The sequence below is a fragment of the Ostrinia nubilalis genome, chromosome 27 (genome assembly GCF_963855985.1).
Source record: "Ostrinia nubilalis chromosome 27, ilOstNubi1.1, whole genome shotgun sequence".
NCBI lineage: Eukaryota > Metazoa > Arthropoda > Insecta > Lepidoptera > Crambidae > Ostrinia > Ostrinia nubilalis.
In genome coordinates, this window is record NC_087114.1 from 1,115,310 (window position 1) to 1,134,995 (window position 19,686).

The window sequence follows — 19,686 nt, forward strand, 5'->3', positions numbered from 1 at the left end:
ATGTAATCTCCTACTCCAACGCAAATAAAACTTATTTTACAATAAACTAGCAGTTTATTTTCACAACACAAAACATCACAAGACATAACAAAACGATCACAAATCTATCTAAAAAAGAGGTAGCTTGGGTGAGGGCAGTGAGCTCCACAACATTTAGAGCAGTGCTGCATAGACTCGTCATCCTGGCAAGAAAAGTTGCAAGTCTGAGGCCGTCTGCCCATGCACTTCGTCAAAATACGTTTTCTACACCGACATCTGACCTTCTCTTCTTTTCTCTCTTTTTCTTTTACAAACGGCCCGTCAGCGTTTCTCATTGGAGCCTTATGGACTCTTCTTCTAGGGCACGGAGTCCCCCAAAACCCATCGTCTTCAGGAAAGCGAATCGTCCAATCAAAGTCCTCATCAGGGGATCCCCTAGATCTTTTTGCTCTAGGAGACTGACTCCCACAGTTCTTCATGCACGGCACATCGTCCAAAGAACCGAGCCGAGTCACCTTAGGACCGAATCGTCTATCAGCATCAGGACACTCGGTGTCAAAAGGAGAGGATGTGCTCGATATTTCTGGAGACCCAAAACATGGCTGTCTGAATGGTTTTCTGGTCTCACGACGGTTTTCTTGAGATTGGCATGGAGGGATTTGTCGCGATGGTTGCGTTCTTTGACGGGGAGGGGGCGTGTCTCGAGAATGACACGGAGGCATCTCTGGTTGAGATTCTTGTGGAGTTGACATACATGGGGATTTGTTATACTGTGAGTAAGGCGATTGAGTTTCAGGCATTTGTGGTTGATTCATGCAAGGAGATCGCATTGGCTGCTGTGAAGATGGTTTTGACATGCAAGGTGACTGAGGCTGTTGCGATGTCCAAGGCGGTGCTGACGGGTACGCAGGTTGTGATCCGCCACAAGGGGGCGCTGATGGATAAGGCTGTGACGTCATTCGTGACGGCATCGAAGGTGGTTGGGACATGCATGGAGATTGGCCAGTTCTGTTCTGGGAGTAAGGCGAAGCAGACATCTGAGGCGCTGGTGGCATCATACAAGGTGACTGCGGCGGCATTTGGGGCGGTGGCGACATCATACAGGATTGAGGCATTGGCGGTTGAGGCATGCGAGGTGATTGCATCGTCATTGGCGGTGAGGACATGCAAGGTGCTTGAGGCATCCTACTTTGATCTGGTGTAAGAAATTGACCCTGAGGTCTTGAGCAGGGACTGGGTTGTGGCGGGCCGAACTTAGGTAGATTGGCTTGCGATTGAGGCCATGGAAATTGTTGTGGTTGAGGCCCACAGGGTTGACCTTGACCTTGAAAGCTAACAGATTGGCCTTGTCCACATGGAGATGGAAAACCCGGTTCTCGCATTGCCGACTCTGGAGAATCCCAGTAAAACTCCTTTACAACAACTTGAGGAGACACTGGAGCTTGCGAACACGGTGCCAAGTCCGATTGAGTAGACGGAGCTTGGCTTCTAGAACATGGCTCGGGCTGTGATTGAATAGACTTGGCGCTGCTTGAAACTACTGCTGGACCAACATCAGTCTGACTTCCAGCTTCGATAGGTATTGGATTGACCGACGCATCTTTGCAATGACACGGCGGAAACGCTGGTTTTGGTGGTTGTTGTCTCTGTTGATTTCTTTCCCTTATTCTTTCTAAATGTGCTTTATCTTCCGTGCTTAGGGTACTAGGGGGAAAGGGTGGAGCGTATTGCGACAAATATCTATTGTCTGTGGAAGGTGACAATAGATTTGCTGGTTTATCGTATTTAGAATAAAAGGGACAAACTGCTGCACACGATTGTTCATCACTAGCAGTGTCAATCGAATGCCTTATCCTAGAAATGCTGAATCTTCTCGATTCTTCTGAGCTTTTAAGCTTAGCCGTCAGTTGATCAACCATGCTCTCAACGTTACCTTCTTCACCTGGTATGATTGGGAGCTTTTTGATCCACTTATGTATTTCTTTTTTCATGCGATCTTCAACGTCAATACCAGGGTCACATTCCTTCTCTTTCTCAATATCGTGTAAGCGTTTAGCTAAAACATTAACGATTTTATTTTGTTGTAATAGCTCAGCTGGAGTTTGTTCTTTCAAAGGTAATTCTTGGAGCCATTCATTAATTTCGTCTTTTATTCTTACTTGTTCAACCTGAGTTTTGATAGTTTCGTCTTTAGGCACTGGTACTTTTTGCAATGTATTGTATAGCTCTCTATTTAGCTTGCTTGGGTCGATAGGTGAAGCTGGATATTGTTGTAAATAGTCATCGCAGAATTGATTGATTTCATCACTTATTTTAGCCTTCAATTTACGCTTCATTTCTTCGTTATAAGCTGCATAGTGCAATTCAATGTAAGCATCAGCCAGGTTATCTTTTAGTACTTCAAATGGAGCTTGCTCTTCCAATGACAGGTCTTCAATAGATGGTAAAGTTTTCGAGATGGCGTCACGCAGTTGCTGCTTATAAACCTGTCCCGCTAACTCGTCTTGCATCTTAAGTTTTGCTTCATTCACTTTCTGTATCAAGTTCTCTTTGAGGGCTGGTAAATTCCTTTCTAGTTCTGAACTTGGGGGTAAAGTACTGAGTAGTTTATCTATTTCATCATTCAACAGATCGTCGTATAATGAATCATCGTTAAATATCTCAGGGTTTACATTTAAGTCGCCTATTATATTGATTAGTTTACTAGCTATGTTTTGTTTGAGGGTTTTGACTTTTTCCTTTTCTTCAGGAGTGTTTGCACTAGGTATAGGTAGATTGTTACACCAATCTTCGATATTATCATAGAGAACATCTGCCGCTTTTTTTAAGCCAGATTTTGAGCTGAAACTACTGTCGGTGGTCATGCTAGGCTGCGTCATAGTGGATGCTTTGACAAAGTCATTTAATTGGTTTGTAAGTTCATGAATATAATTTTCTTTAAACTTTTTCTTCTGAATAGGTAATTTATTTACGAAAGCTTTTATTTCCTTTTCTAAATTGGGTTTGATCTTTTCAAAATCATCCGCTCCTTTTACGTTAGATAGCATTTTCTTAGTTTTCGTCGCTATTTTATCAACTTCAGATTTGGATTTTTCAATAGTTGCTCCAGATTGAAATGGTAACTTTTTGGCCCAATTTATAATAACGTCTCTGACGCCATCAACGCTTATTGAAGCTCTCCCAGGAGTTGCCATCTGAGATTGTAAATTATGCAACATGTTATGTAGTTCATCAATCTTTTCTGATACAAATTGTTGATCCTTCTTTTTAGCTGGCTCTATCGGAAACTTGTGTAGATATTTCTTAATTTCATCTTTTAAAACTGCACTTCCCGTTTCAGTGTGCGTAGGATGTTGTTGTTTAAGTTGATGAATGGTTTTTGCGAATTCTTGTTTCAGACTATCAAGTTTTCTATCATCTACAGATGCCTTTCTGGCTTGTAACGGTAGTTTACCTATCCATTCGTCCAAAACCGGCAATATGTCTTTGAATTCTATGCCTGATTGTGATTGCGACAGTGACTGTATTTCTGACATATTTTGAAACATTTGTAACATCTTCAAGTATTCCATAAGATCGTTCGCTGTAGAATGATGGAAATCCTCATCTAGTTTTAAGTGTGACTCCATCGGGAATCGTTTTATGTGTGATTTTATATCATCTAGGATTCTGTCATCTCTGTGCGCCTCGCTCGGGTGAGAAGCTTTTAACGTATCTTTTAAATTCTTTGACAGTTCTGCTACTAACTGCTCCTGTTCACGTTTTTCAATCGAAGGCCTTTTTTGATACAGTGGCTTTTCTTTTAGCCAATCCAATATAAAACCCCTTAAATTCTCTTGCATTACATGACTACTTTGCCTCATTAACATAGAGCTCTCCAAAAGGGAAATCAGTCCTTTATGTAATAAAGCACCTTTTAACCCTTCAGTTAAGCTACTAAAATATTGTTCATTATATTCTTTCAGCATCTTTTGTAACCAGTCTGAGACGACGTCATCTAAAAGGTTTTCTGTCAATGCTTCGTCTTTATGAAGCTGGTCAATCTGTTCTGCTAAATCTTTGACCATTTGCTGATGGTGATCTTTATCACTTGTAGCATAAAACTTAGAAGGCACTGCTCCTATCCACTTGGATATTTCATCATGTAGCAATTCAAAATTCTGAGATAAATCCTGAATTATAGAACCTCTTTGTCTGCCGGATCTTCTATCTGGAGATTTAATAAGCTGTGGTACAGGAACAGATTTGATTCGTTCCATCAAATCATCCGTTTTAGCTATTGATGGCATCAAGTTTTTCAAATCAGGTAGCTTATGCAGCCACCTAAACACTTGATACTTTAAATGTTCCAATTCTTCTGCAGGAGAGGTTTTGGCGTCGGGATTTAGTTGCAAATATTTTTGTCTATCTATAATATCTCCAGCTAGGTCCCTTATCATGACCTCTTTGAATCCTTTACCATCTTCAGTATCAAGGTCTATCGGTAAATCCCTCATCCAACTGTTAATTATGTCGACCAGCTGATTCATGTACTGCTCTTCCTCTTTGCTAGGCGAAGAAGCTTGCATTTTGAAATGAGAAGCATTTTCTATAGCCGACATTGTTGAACCTCTCGAATCTCTTCGGGGTCTAAATGAAAATCCGTCCAAAGACGATCGTTTCGGTGTAGATGTCTTGAAAGCTAAATTTTGGAGTTTATCAGCCAATTTTCTGGACTGAGATTCTTCTGTACTAATTGACAGACTTTGCAAGCATTTAGAAACTTCACTCTCTATGCCGTTTCTTTTGTCAGCGATTGATGTGTCTGCTTCAGACATTATATCGCTAAGTCTTTGCGCTAACTTTTCTGCAGCCGCTTTATACTTTTTCACTGAAAGCGGACTACTGTCACCTGTTATTTCTTGTATGAATTCCACAATTTCTTGCTCAGCGCTTCCTTGGAACATTTCCTTTTGCACTGGAGATAATGGTTCAAAACCTTTCGATTTAGACATACTTAATCTCATCGTGGAATCTTGAGTTCTTTGGCTCAAAGACATTTCTTTAGCTACATTAATGAGTTTACTGGCAATTTCTTCTGTTTGTTCTTTAGAAATATCTGAATCTCTGAGTGCTCTTATCAATCTATCTTTAGTTTGCCTGTCATCTTCGCCGCGCATAATTTGGTCAACTAAAACGTCAGTTAGAGTAGATTCCATAGCATCTCTATTATCACAATGCACGTTAGAAGCGTCTAAGATCAGTCCAACTTCTTCCTTGAGCATGTTTTTCAATTCGTCAGAATGCAAATTTATGCTAGATTCTGGTAATTTCATACCCTGAACTTTAGTTACAATATCATCGGCGATTTTCTTTGCTTTCCCAGAGGACAGATTAGCATCTTGTTCTAAAATAGTAGCAATTTTCGTTTTGATTTCTCCACTTCCATCGCCTGCTTTTACTTTGTCAATATTTCTAGACAGTAAGTTAGATATTTTACTTTGTAATTCTTTCTTTTCGCCGTTGGCAAGTGATAATGAACTTCCTCCTAAAATGTTTGCGATTCCTTCAGATATAGCTTGCTGTAGATTATCCTGTTTGTTCCATCGTTTTCTTTGTTTTGGTACAGAAGTAGCAATGTTCATTAATTTCTGCATCAGCTGGTTTCTAGTTTTGGGGCTAATATTAGCTCCAGTTTGCTTAGAAAATTCATTTAACCAGTTATCTATTTCGTCTTTTATATCTTCTTTATTAATATCACCTTTATTCGACTGTAATTCTTGTATTTTGTTTGCTAACTTTTCAACCATTTTCTTGGTTTCTGGAGAGCTGATATCTAATTTTGAAATGTCTCCAAGGCAATCTCTAATGGCTTCAATTAAATTTTCATCTTCATTTCCACCTGACAAATTATTAATTCTACCTAGAAGACTATTCACCAAACTACTTTGATTTCTTATGTCTAACCGTTTTCCTTTCTTTTCGAAAGCGTTCGTCAGCCAATTTAGAATTTCATCCTCCAATTCAGTATCATCTTTACCTTGAGAGCGTAATTCAAATAGTTTCTTAGCTAGAGTTTCAATATCCTTTTCATTTTCTTTTCTATCTCCACCAGCTAGCTCTGGGATGTCATCAAGCCAGTCTGCAATCTGTTTTTTTAAGCTATCTTGACTTAACGACGTTTTAGTTTTCTTAGCTGCCGATTTGGATACGTGAATCAAGTTTCCCAGAAGCTTTTCGGCTAGTTTATTCTTGGTTTTCAAATCAAGACTGCTTTTCTTACTGACATTGTTTTCAAGCCATTCGTTAATTTCGTTTTGCATTTGCTCCTGAACGCTAGAGTTCTCGATTCCCTGTGCTTGCAATTTTTGAAGCTTGTTAGCTAATGCTTTGACGGATTTTTGGTTTTCAGGAACTTTGGATGCACTAGCGCTGGAATATTCTGGAATTTCTTTGAGCCATTCCCATATTTGTTTTTGAAATTCGTCTTCTAACGACTCGAAACTGGAACTCTTAATATCCTTAGCGGGTATTGTGTGAAGTTGACCAGCTAATCTATCGGCAAGTTTATTTAAATACATCTTTCTATCACCTTCCACTTGAATTGGTAATTCTTCTAGAATATCCATTATTTCTGTTTTGAGAGCTTCTTTGTAATTTGAAGCATCAGTCGGTTGATTCAAAGCCAACGGTTTTAGCTTATTAACTATATTTTCCACTATATTCTGCTTATCGACAATTTTTCCTTGACTATCCCTCGATTTCAAATTCAAAGTTTCAACCCATTTTGATATCTCACTTTCAAATTTATCAACCTTGGTTATACTACGAATTTTATTCAGAAGATTATCTACAATACGCTGCTTGAATACACCTTGATCTTCCTCATTTCCAGGACACCACATCGGCATGTTATTAACACATTCAGCAATTTCAGCTTTTGCTTTGTCTTCGAAATTCTCATCATCTTTAAATCTTTTTAACTTCTCAACCAATTTCCTTGCCATATCTTCTCTTACACGTCTATCTTCTGGCTTATCATTGGCATAAACTGGCAGCTCTTGCAACCATTGACTAACTGCCTCTTTGACATTCTTTTCGAAGTCATCCATAGACAATCCGCTGCAGATACAAGACTTGTCGTCTACGGAGATGGATCTTGTTCTAGGGAAGATATTGGAGTCGGTAGAGTCTTGGGAAATGACTTTGGGGAATCTCTGGAATTGGACGGAGGATCTGGGAGCGCAGGAACAGGGCATGGGTTTCTGGCAGTAGCAACAGATTTTGGGGCGGGGCGGGCAGGTTTGTTGGTAGGTCTGGAAAGATAGACGTTGTTCAGAGTTATGTTAGGGTTACTGTAAAGATGATTATTTAAGAGCTTATTAAAATTCATAAAATTCATTTATTTTTGCAAATAGGCTTTTAGAAAGCACTTTTACGAATTATTAGAAAGAAAGAAACATTTATTACGATGGACATAATTTAGTTAAGGACAGAGATCGCAAATAGCACATAAATATTACAAGGAAATAAAAAGTGAACTGAGCAGTGCCATCCTGTCGCAACAGCGATGCCCATCGCAATGGGACTCCACTCAGCATATGCCGTGGCCCACGGTGGGGAAGGACACGACGCTGGTTTTCAGTGGGCACCATTATTACGCCTACAGGTTGGAGGTGATAATACGACTATATGTGTTAGGTATGTATAAAATATGTATAGATAGAATGTAGGTAGGTACTATACGTATTTTATGGCGAAAAATAAAGTGCTTTTTTACAGCTACTACTATGTGTATTACAAATAAATTATATTTGATTTGAATAGCTGTTGATCGATTAAGCTAGCTATCAGAGTATCTAAATATTGACCCGATACAAAAAGTTACGACTACCGTATTATTTTTGAGGCTAGATTCACACATATTTTCGATCATGGATTTTTAATGCACTGAATAAATAATCTTTGAAGACAAACAAAAAAAAATTCAAGCTTCTAAAATGTGATAAAAGACTTACCCCTTGTATAGCTTCGCATGACGACATGGCCGGGACACCAGTGGACACCATGGGCGATGATCCTGTGGACAGGAATACAATTACGTCATCAGACACCATGGGAAAAAATCCTGATTATAGAAATGCGTCAACAATATCATGATGTACGGGACTATTCACCATCATCAGGTCATTTAGTTTCCACTGCAGGAGCACGATCTTTTCTAATTTTTCCATGTTTCTTTCTTTAATTTACCAGAGGCAAATGGAGGAATTTGGCCAACACTCAATACGGATTTTGATAAATCAGTATTATTGTTATTAGATCAGAATAACATAATAATATAGGCTATATTTAGTACGATCTGTGATGAATTGAACATCACGCGGGCGAAGCCGCGGAAAAAAGTTTGTGATTGGTAACTTAAAAATTACTTATTAACAGAAAATTACAATTACGTCAAATTATTTAAAGTGCTTTAGCTCAGAGAGGAGACAAAACATTATTGTTTTAAACGGTGATAAAAGAAAAAGAAGGTTAGACATTCAAAAATTAAAAACATCAAATTATCATATCAAGTTTGTAATTTTACAGAACATAATTAAGTTAAAAAAATATTATAGTTAGTCCCGTTTCCACCGGGGTTCGAACACGCGTTACTCGGATTTCCAGTCAGCCAGCCCGACACCATTGGGCTATCATGGCTCCAGTTTGAACCCTCCGTCGCTACGAATTACCCCACACCCCTGCCCCAGGCCGCCTAAGCCTCCCTCAAAGGGTAAGGGTAAGTACAGTGCAATACATTAACATGTTTCAAATTTAAACATTTTCCTCAAGTTAAAATGTTCTGTCAAAGTTGTTGTAGCACAGACGATACGTTCTGATACGTTATGTCGATGCAATAGGTGATGCTTTGCAACAATTTTTAAATTATTATCCGACTAATATTATAAATGCGAAAGTTTGCATGTCTGGATGTTTGTTATTCTTTCACGCTAAAACTACTGAACGGATTTTGATGTAACTTTACAGTACATTATTGTTTATAACCTACCTATACAGGGTGGAAACGATAAGTGATCTCACGCGATTATTTCTAAACTACAAAAGATATTGAAAAACTGGTTACTGATACTGAAAGTGCTTCACGAGCTCTTTCCAACGGTATAAGTAATAGGTTACAGAATTAACTGGATCTGTCCGAAAATTCAATGTTTTCAGCCTCCATAATAAATGTATGCCGGCCACACAATATAAGAAGTGTATTTTTTTTTATTAAACAATAACACTTAAATTGAACTCGTAAGTTGCATTCTTACTTAAAATTATTCATGGAAAATATTGGTTTTAGGCTTTACTTCCTATAATATTATCAAGACATGAGTGCCATGACTGTGGCAGTACTAAATGTATGGAAGCTGGAAACATTGAATTTTCGGATAGATCCAGTTTATTTTGTAACTTATTATTGGTACCGTTGGATAGAGCTCGTGAAGCACTTTCAGGATCAGTAACCAGTTTTTGGATATCTTGTATAGTTTTTACTATTATGTGGTTTTACTAAATGTATGGAAGCTGGAAACATTGAATTTTCGGATAGATCCAGATTATTTTGTAACCTATTATTGATACCGTTGGATAGAGCTCGTGAAGCACTTTCAGGATCAGTAACTAATTTTTGGATATCTTGTATAGTTTAGAAATAATCGAGTGAGATCACTTATCGTCTCCACCCTGTATATTGATCTGTGACAAACTGAATTTCACGCGTGCGAAGCCACGGGCGGAAAACTATTTTTTAAATAATTAATAAGATCAAACAGTTGTTTAAAAACATTTGTCATAATTAATTTAGTGTAATGATAACTCTACCAACTTTCTACTCTTCAAGCCCTTTAATTTCGTACCCATATTAAGGGGGTTGAGAACTAATGTAATCCGCCATCTTGGAGCGGCGGCCATATTGAATAGACAAATAAGTATTGCACATTGTATTGTCACTAGAACCACAGAATAATAATAAGTACTACGTACAGAAGTTTTACTTCGCGAAGGTATTTAAAAAAATTTATGCTCAATGTCATTAACAATATGGTGTAATTTAGCCTGTCTCAAGAGTCAAGCACCATTTTGTTGACAAACGTCAGTGATCGGCACTGCGCCGAAGTTATAGGGCTGACTTCGGTAAAATGATGTGACGTGAGGTGCCAAACTGCGGAAAATGGCGGAGGAAATACATGATTTAGCATGAATTATCATGAATAATATTAACTACTTATTTACCTCTCAGTGTCTTGAGGCAACTTAAAAAAGTACATTCTGTGTTTTTATTATTATTTAGGCAGTTAAATACTGCACAGTATTTAGTACACCATTTTCTTTATTTTCTTCCATCATACACAAGAATACGCGTGCGTGAGTCAATGTTCGCTCGTATGTGAGACCTTGTCGAATAGTATCCTGTAGGTGGGCCATCGTGCGTGTTTTGTTTTCGATGTAAACTCGCGGAGATGAGCAGGCCTGCTAGAACTGAATATATGCAAAATGATCAAAAAATGGTCTGCAAAGACGGATGACGGATACATACTCATACCATAATACAGTGCAAGTTATGAATTTAAGTTTTTCTTTAAATAGCAAAATTTCGATTATCCGAAAACAATGTTTTATTTGCATGCGAATGAATGTTGATGAAGTAAGACCGCACTTATTGTATGTAGAAAACATACCAATTTTCTACATAATTTTAAATATATCAACATATAATTGTTGCCAACGCTATTTCGGTTCTCAGATAGTAATACTCTTCTAGGGAGTTGCACCATCTCACTTTATCTTTGACAAACGTCAAAAATCTGTCAAACTCCATGCAAAAAGCACCGGTTATTGTCAAAACTTACGGTTTTAAGTTGTGCAACAGCCTTAAACGGCAAAAGTACTACATGACCTTTTGAAATTTCGGATATTTTCACAAATTTTTCAGCCAGACTGTACAAGAACACGCCTCTATACCCGTCTCGCTCTGCCCTACAGCTCTCAATCTGGACTCTCTCTCTGAAAATCGATTCCAAACGGTGGTTGGGGTGATTTTCAGTCTGAATTCTATAGTGCCAAGCTTAGGGAATTTGGACGTCTCATTCGCACTTCTGATTCTACCATTAACGAATTGGAAAATGAGAAAATTGTTGATAAACTCTTTATTATTGAATTTTGAGTCTTGAAAAAATTTGTGGAGATAGATTTTAGCGTTCTTAATTGCCAGTCATAATGTTATTAGAAACTATGGGATAGTTTCCGAGAAATAAATTTCTGAAAACGAATTCCTGAATCGCGGTGACGAAATATCCTCTCGCGCTGAGTATATAAGGCAAATATTTTGTTCTGTTGTCGAGGAGGGTCCGTTGCTACGACGTAAGCCGGACGGCAGGGATCCGGTCTAACTCCCTGCAGCCATTTGTGGCTGACTCGAGTCAAATATGTCAAGAAGATAAGGAGATTCAGGATCTCAACACCACGTTTGTAGCTACTTTGACCTTCCTTTTGCTTTTGCTACATAACTCAATTAAATTTATTTTTGCAAATTATCGCACTTAAGGGTTTTACTACTTTACTATTTTAAATTCAGGTTTTAAACAAAACCCATTTCAGGCAATATGCCCACACAAACTTAATATTACGTTCAAAATAATGTATATAACCTACTGTAGTATTAACCTAAGTTTGTGTTTAGCTAGATGGATATTCTTCATAAGTACAACCGTTTCGTCTAAATTGAGGCAAAAATAATATCATCCAATGTCATCTACACAATGTATTCATTAGCGTTTAACTTGTTAACTGTCAGTATGTATGGATTGGTTAAAACCACGTTTTTGTGTGTCCTCGTAAATGGTGTAACAGACAAACCGACATACATTCATAATAAACTTTTTCCCGCGGCTTCACTCGCGTGAAATTCAATTTTTCACGCAGAGACGGGCTCACTTGATATAATGTTTCACATTTATTAAGTTAGGATTGTTATACAGGGAGTCGCTTTATGTGTGGATAAAACAAAAAGTAGATATTGATTCTACTCCTCAAATGCTACAACTTTCTTCAGAAGAAAGACGTTCTACAAATCAAATTAGTCAAATCTTCAAAAAAAAAATTAAACTTTTCGTAATAAGCAAATTAATATGAAAACGTCTTTTTTAAACTCTGGGTATTTTTATTGTTTCTGTAGAAAAGTTGTTGCATTGAGCCGTAGAATCAATCCTTGTTATTTGGTCCATATTTAAAGTGATACCCTGTATACCTGTCTAGCACATAACCACTAACCTAAAATTAGAAGTATTTTCCCCAACAGCCAGACAGTTTTGACAGTTCCAACTCCTTGCCAGACAGTTTTTTTAGGGTAGCTCCCAAAGCCACCACGACCCAAACTTCATAATTCACCAACATTATATCCTATATTGGGAGCATACGCTGACAAACTTTCGGCTTTTATAAAATGACGTAGGTCTGGCGTTCACTAGCTCTTAGTCTATTGTATGCTCTATCGCGTAGACCTATAGGGTTGTTTTTCTTCTTCTCTTCCTGTACATTGCGCCCCCCTGCTGACAACAGAGGGGGGCCCGCTGAAAATCAGTTTCGCGACAAGCCCTGGCGCGGTCTTCATATAATGCTGAGCGGGTGCCTTTTTGTCAGAGGGGCACAAGCAGCTATCTGTCCATTTGTGTATCTCTTTCATTATGTACCTATGTCTTTCCTGCTTGTATGTCTTTCTTTCAAATAAAAACTATTCTATTCTATTCTATAAATAATATAAAAATGTCGCGTTGAGACTCGTGTTTCTCTATTTTAACTTGAATAAAGTTAATAAGAAATTAATCGCAGTGATCATAATATACCATACCTTGTCCCGTGTCGTTGGAGCCGGAACACCCCATGGGTCGATGGTGGTCCCTCCGGTGCTGGCTGTATCGGTTCTGTATGTTGGGACACACCTGCAAGGGTTAGCCTCTCGTATCATTATCATCATCATCATCATCATCATTTAAGTAACATTTTTGTAAATTATATTATTCTCTTTACCTACCTATACAACGTGCTCATATTGTTTTTCGGAAATTTTAGGGGTATATTCTATAAATAAAAACTAGTTAAAGAGTCTTAGGAATATGTGTTTCTAAAAACGTATTTTTGAAGATATTGAGGATTTAGAAGATACCTAAGTTGATTTAGATTATAGTATCATCAATCTAGTTTTTTTTTCAAAATTGTCACCTAGTCTTTTTGTGCAGACTTTTTATTTATAAGTGTATGTAAATTATGAATTATTTCAGTGAAAAATAAAGTTTTTAAATAATTTCGTATGAAAAAATAAGTCGAAAAAAATTGTTGAATTTAACAAAAAATGTAACGCCATTCCATTCTTTGAAGTGGTAGAGTTCCAGGAAATCAAAAAGAGCACGTTGTATTTGTACGTCCGAAATCGGCAAACTGTTGGTTCCTGTTTTATTAACATCCATGTAACAACAATGTATGCATAGTGTTGACAATAAATGACTATCTATCTATCTATTTCAGCCACAGGACGTCCACTGCTGAACATAGGCCTCCCCCAATGACTTCCACATCGCAACGGTAGCGGCCTGCAACTACCGCCTTCCTGCTACCTTTATCAGGTCGTCGGTCCACCTTTTGGTGCCACTAGCCTTTCGTATAGTTAATAATTTGACAACCGGGCATGGTGGTTGGCGTAACGGACTATTATTCCAGAAGTAAGGGTTTGATCTCGTATAATACAAACATTTTTTGGCTGTTTAATTTTTTTAAGTAGCTGTTAGCTAAAATGCTATTTTAGTTTGACTTATTCATAAATTCAAAGAACATACTCAGAGAGCGGCAGAGTTGATTCATATTGGGACGTGTAAAAGCGCTTTTTAGGTTTTTGCACGTTGTCCTTACTGATTTTGGCCACTCTAAATTTTAACTAATATGTAAAGCGTATTTTTACTATTCATTTTTATAATGTGCTTCAGATTTCACCATTATGATTTTAATATTTTTTATACAGGGTGTCCCAAAAAGTAGTGTCAAGCCGAAGCCCAAATCACCCCCATGTATGTTCCACGATTTTTGATAGTTTTCGAGTTATGGTTGTTTAAAATTTCTGTGCTTAGGCACTTTTTAGTTCACTGTGGCGCGAATAGTCATTACTCAAGTTACATGCCTGTTTTTTTTTATTATTATTAGATAAATACTAGGCCTAGCAGATTTAGAAGTATTAACATCGATAACACGAATGTAAACTAAAAACGTTAACAATCCTGTACGTTATTAAAAAAAATCATAACTAGAAAACTCAAATTCGCGGTGATTCCGGTAATGATGCTCTCTGGGCTTCGGCTTGACACTACTTTTTGGGACACCCTGTATTACAGAATTTTTATACTCATTTCAAATTAAGTGGCCAAAAAAGGTGCTGTGACCACAACCGGGGTGTCTACCTTACCAAATATGTTCTGCAATTAATTGACTGTAAATAAAGTAATGTCGATATAGAATTATCAAAGATGAAACTCACCACAGGCTGGTCCTCGCAGATCTGTCTCAGGGTGTCTCTCAGACACCGCGTCATGTCGCTCAGGTATCTGACATCAGTCGTCCGTACGAACCGACGCGGGGACGTGCTCTTTAGATAGTCGTACGTCGTGTTGATGTGGTTGTCTTTGTATCTACAATGACGTCATATTACATGTAAGGCCGGTAGCATACAACGAAACATTATACAGGGTGTCGCTTTAAGTATGGATGAAACAAAAAGGATTGATTCTATAAGGTCTAGCGTTTAACTCAGTCAGTGCCTGAGGTATGGGAGCGGCACGGGAGGGGTGACATTTTTTTTTTTTTAAATATCCCTGGACATTTTACACTGCGCTTCTAGTCCCAAACTAAGCAAAGCTTGTACTATGGGTACTAGACAACGGATATAAACATACTTAAATACTTTTTTTTTGTAAATACATACATATTATACAACAAGTTATTGCATTTGAGCCGTAAAATCAATCCTTCAAGAATGTTATGTGGTTGTATTTTTTCTCGCAAATGTTTTAAGGTGTCTTTCAGACACCGCGTCATATCACTGATCTGTCTCAGGGTGTCTCTCAGGCACCGCGTCATGTCACTGATCTGTCTCAGGGTGTCTCTCAGGCACCGCGTCATATCACTCAGGTATCTGACGTCAGTCGTCCGTGCGAACCGACGCGGGGACGTGCTCTTTAGGTAGTCGTACGTCGTGTTGATGTGGTTGTCTTTGTATCTACAATGACGTCATATCACATGAAAGGCTCCTCGCCCAAGGCGACTTTTTGTAGTGATGCTATGCTATCGCGCGTTTTGTAAACGAGCGACGGAATCGCTACTAACGCGCGTTTTTCGCAATTGTAACGCGCTACAGAAGTGATGCCAACACGCTAAAGTTGCTACTGACACGCTACTAAAACGCTACAGCATCGCGACTGTATCGATGTAAACGCGCGATCGTGTCGGACGACATTGGAGAGATAATAAATAAATAAATAAATAAATATCCTTGGACATTTTACACTGCGCCTCTAGTCCCAAACTAAGCAAAGCTTGTACTATGGGTACTAGACGACGGATATAAACATACTTAAATACTTTTTTTTTTTGTAAATACATACATATTATACATAGAAAACACCCAGTCCAATACAAACAAATATGTTCATGCACACAAATGTTTGTACTGTGCGGGAATCGAACCCGCAACCTCCGGAATAGTAGTCCGTTTCGAACCACTACACCAAACGGCCGATAATGAAGGGAGGGTGGCGCGGCAACTGTAGCGATTACAGGTAATTTTGTGCCGTTACTGAATCGCGAAAGAAGCGCAACAGTATCGCGTTTGAATTACGATTGAATCGTGTCTATGTGGGCGAGGGGGCACACAGCTAGCGATCGCATTGCGACTGTATCGATGCGAACGCGCGACTGAATCGCTACTGCATCGCTAAAAAGTCGCCGTGGGCGAGGGGCCTATAAGGCTGCATTATGAAACGAAACATAATAAACAGGGTGTCGCTTTAAGTATGGATCAAACAAAAATAGAGATTGATTCTATTGCAATAACTTTGAGCATTTGATCCTTCAAGAACATTGGTTCCCAAAGTGGGGGGCGCGGGCCATTTGTGTACTTCAGTATAAAAAACCTGCGACCGCTGAGAGAATGCGTTCCAGACTGCTCGACGACCAATATTTATAATCTTGACTGGAGAAGGGGGGGCGCGGAATTTTTTGTATGGTCAAAAGGGGGCGCGTCTCAAATAAGTTTGGGAACCAATGTTCAAGAATGTTATGTGGTTGTGTGTTTTTCCTCGCAGATCTGTCTCAGGGTGTCTCTCAGGCACCGCGTCATGTCACTGAGGTATCTGACGACGTTGTCAAAAATTGTGACTTAAACCAAGGAAACCTGTCTAACCTGACATCTCTCGCAGATTTCACAGGCGACTGTGGCCTCTTCCGTCTCCTTTTCTCCTGCACCACTGGTATATCTCTCTCTCTTTCAGGCTTGGGCACATCTTTAGGGCTCTTACTTCTGGTGTACGTTTGGACGCTTTTGGAAGACTTTGCTTTTGGTAGGTCTTTGGAGGAATCTTCTTTGGGTCGCAGAGAACGTATGCTTTTTGAGTGGTAGGAACTTTTGGAAACTAAAAAAGAAGTAGTTTAGGTAAAAATCACATTTAATTGAATAAATAGCGGAATTATTTTTCTGCTCTATTATTTTGGAGTTGGTTTCAATCGAAAAGCGAAAGGTCACTGACTGACTGACTCACTAATGACGAAATCTCAGAAACTACAAGTGCTAGGAGTCTAAAATTTTGCATGGGGGTTTCTTTTTAGAACGTAGGTAGGTACTCACTAAGACGGCATTTTGAAAAATTCTACGTCTTAGGGGGTAAAACGAGATCCATGAGTACGAAGACGCGGGCGGCCGCTAGTTTTAAATAATCTTGATTTTTAGTTTTCGTTGTTGCCAATTTTTGGCAGTTCTTTGGGGCCATTCTAGTGACCATAAACGATAGTAAGTTACTAAAATTGACAGAAAAGCAGTCCGTAATTTAGGGGAGACCGGGGATAGTTGACTAATTTTTTACTAAATCATACATATTTTTTGTGTTTTCATCCATACAGACAAATAAATCGCATTAATGGATAGAAGAACTATTAAACTAATAAAAAACAACAAAACATAGTTCATTATTAAATATCATCATCATATTTAAATGCATTTTATAAAACATCAACTCTTAGTCAATCTACCCCGGTTCCGGGGTAGATTGACTATATGCCCGGGGTAAGTAGACCTACGTATCATTAAGCAAGAAATTATGAGAAGAGTCAAGTAATAAAACGCTATTTTCAATTTAATTGAACTCTTTATTCAAAAACAATTATAATCAGGTACAGACAACTTTAATAAGTCTTTAAAAAAAGTATCAACTCTTAGTATTTAAACTTTTTAAACTAAAATCTTCTTCAGTCTCATTTTAAATCACATAATATCACTCTTTGTATACAGGGTGTCCCAGATGGGTGAATCAAACTGATAGGGGAGGTAGTTCTACTAATGTACTATCCCTAAAAAAATATGAAAAAAAAAAAACAAAGCACATAAAGACACAATTTTTTTTTAAGTGAAAATCAATAAGCTTTGCCTAAGTATCTGGCTATAATTGCTGCGTTTGGAGTTAATTTGTACTTTTTTCTTACCAATATTAATTGCACATGATCGCTTCGTTTATCTGTAAACAAACTTTTGAAAATAATGACTAGATTTAGAGTTTAGAGCACTTTATTTAAAAAAAATTCCGATCTCAAAATTTTTTTTTCATATTTTTTTGAGATAGTATATTAGTAGAGCTACCTCCCCTAGCAGTTTGATTCACCCATTCTGTGACACCATGTATAGTACTTTTACGTTTCCGAGTATTTCTTCTATTATTATCTAAACGTGGCGCCGCTTTAGGAAAGGGTCTTATTTCTTCATCGTTTAGTCGTCCGTTTATAGATCCTCATCGTGCTGTAGCAATAAAAAGAATGTATGTATTAAGAATCGAATAAATAGATAATTTTAAAGATATTTTAAACTCAAAATGTTATTGGGGTTGGTTTATTCAACCAGCCCCGAAAGAAATTAGTCTACCAACCCCAAACGACATTTTAAGTTTCGATGGCATGGATAACCTACACACTGCCACCTAATAAAGAAATAACACAAAAAATAATATCAATGTGGACTCATAAAACACTCTGACTAATAGGCAAACTGTTAACATAAAATGTGTAGGTACCAAATCAAAAAATTTGCAACACGAAAATATTACTTACGTGATATGAAAACAAATCACGGGTCACTACTCGAAAACGGCGTGTGCCGGCGACGCGGCGCTACCGACGCCTAAGCGGGGGGCGGAGAGTGATGCGCGGCTGCGCTGGGATGACGCAATACTCAAACCGTTGGCGAGTTTTTGGCGGTTAGTCTACCTACCCCTATAGGCAACCATCCCCGGTCTCCCCTACCTATTACACATTTTTTTTTCAGAAATATTGATTTAAAAAAAGAAATAAGTGCTTTTTAAAGCCTATTTGTAAAAATAAATAAGTTTTGAAAACCAAATAACTAGGTCGATTTTCATACAATTTTAGACCAACCCGGGATCATATTCTTCCAAATAAATATGTTTTCCAATTCCAATGATAAAAAGATGAGTCAAAGAAAACAAATTAAGAACGTCCTCTTTATAAAACGACTTAAAAGGAGACTTACGCCCGTATTCACAAACGATGCTCGCTTAAGTGAAGCAGCTAATCGAACGCACAGCGTTGAATAGAGCTCTGTGATTGGTTCGTATGTCACCCTGTGCGTCCACGCGCACTGTGAAACCTCATAGTACTGTTTGTGAATACGGGCGTCAGTTTCACCCGTATGTTTGGCATCGATTACTGAACCGATTTTGATGCGGTCAGAAAATGGCGACTCACAGTTCTTAGCTTGTGTGTAGGCTATCAGACGTTGCAGTAGTTCAGCCGATATGCTCCTCCCAGGAGATGTTCCAGGGTACCTTCGTAAAGAATTCGCGAACGCCTCCGAACAACGGGACGGACGTGAGCTGGTTAGAAGACCTGGAACCATCATCAGGTCATTCAGTCTCCACTGCAGGAGCACGACCCTATCTAAATTATAAGGGACAAATGAGGGATTCCGTCCACCCACAAAGTGGACCGACGACATCATAAAGGTAGCAGGAAAGCGCTGGACACAGGCCGCTGCCAACCGGGTAACATGGAAAGCATTAGGGGAGGCCTATGTTCAGCAGTGGACGTCCTATGGCTGAGATGATGATGATGATGAAATGGAAGATTCATCATCAGGTCATTCAGTATCCACTGCAGGAGCACGACCCTAATTACTAAAGACAAATGTAGGATTGTCAGCAGACCTGACCTTAAGATGATTGTTTCAGGTCAGCAGACCTGAAACAATCATCTTAAGGTCACTCAGTCTCTACTGTAGGAGCCGGACCCACTCTAAATTATCAACTCGTTGTTCGCATATTTATCCCTTAAGCCGGATTTCCACCAACCAATCTCGCAGGCTATTTCCACCAAAGCGGAACGGAGAGTAGAAAAACGAGAGGTGGTCAGGTGTCAGTCTAT

At 38.6% G+C, this 19,686-nt stretch overlaps 1 protein-coding gene and 1 long non-coding RNA gene across 3 annotated transcripts; both read right to left on the reverse strand.

Moving 5' to 3' along the window:
• Positions 1 to 55: 55 nt before the first annotated feature.
• On the reverse strand, positions 56 to 14,674 carry LOC135084879 (uncharacterized). 2 transcript variants are annotated; one of them, XM_063979614.1, is made up of 4 exons: positions 14,528 to 14,674; positions 12,854 to 12,926; positions 7,977 to 8,038; positions 56 to 7,274 (listed from the first exon to the last, which is right to left on the reverse strand). In XM_063979614.1, exons 1-4 carry the CDS (start codon positions 14,579 to 14,581, stop codon positions 105 to 107), a joined length of 7,359 nt encoding a protein of 2,452 aa, XP_063835684.1. In that variant the 5' UTR covers positions 14,582 to 14,674; the 3' UTR covers positions 56 to 104. The 2 variants fall into 2 exon arrangements, with proteins under 2 accessions (XP_063835684.1, XP_063835683.1); XM_063979613.1 differs by having other exon boundaries at positions 12,854 to 12,944.
• A 459-nt stretch (positions 14,675 to 15,133) lies between these two features.
• LOC135084730 (uncharacterized) lies at positions 15,134 to 19,144 on the reverse strand. The gene is made up of 3 exons (XR_010259934.1): positions 19,012 to 19,144; positions 16,448 to 16,676; positions 15,134 to 15,265 (listed from the first exon to the last, which is right to left on the reverse strand). It is a non-coding gene; the product is annotated as an uncharacterized LOC135084730 (long non-coding RNA).
• Between the last annotated feature and the right edge of the window lie 542 nt (positions 19,145 to 19,686).

Bases quoted from the DNA above. Each gene is read 5' to 3' on its own strand.
- LOC135084879 (XM_063979613.1), bottom strand. From the start codon at position 14,581: ATGACGCGGTGTCTGAGAGACACCCTGAGACAGATCTGCGAGGACCAG. The intron at 12,945-14,527 runs GTGAGTTTCATC...TAACCCTTGCAG, and splicing joins TCTGCGAGGACCAGCCTGTG to GTGTGTCCCAACATACAGAA. The intron at 7,275-7,976 runs GTAAGTCTTTTA...CTATCTTTCCAG, and splicing joins CATGCGAAGCTATACAAGGG to ACCTACCAACAAACCTGCCC.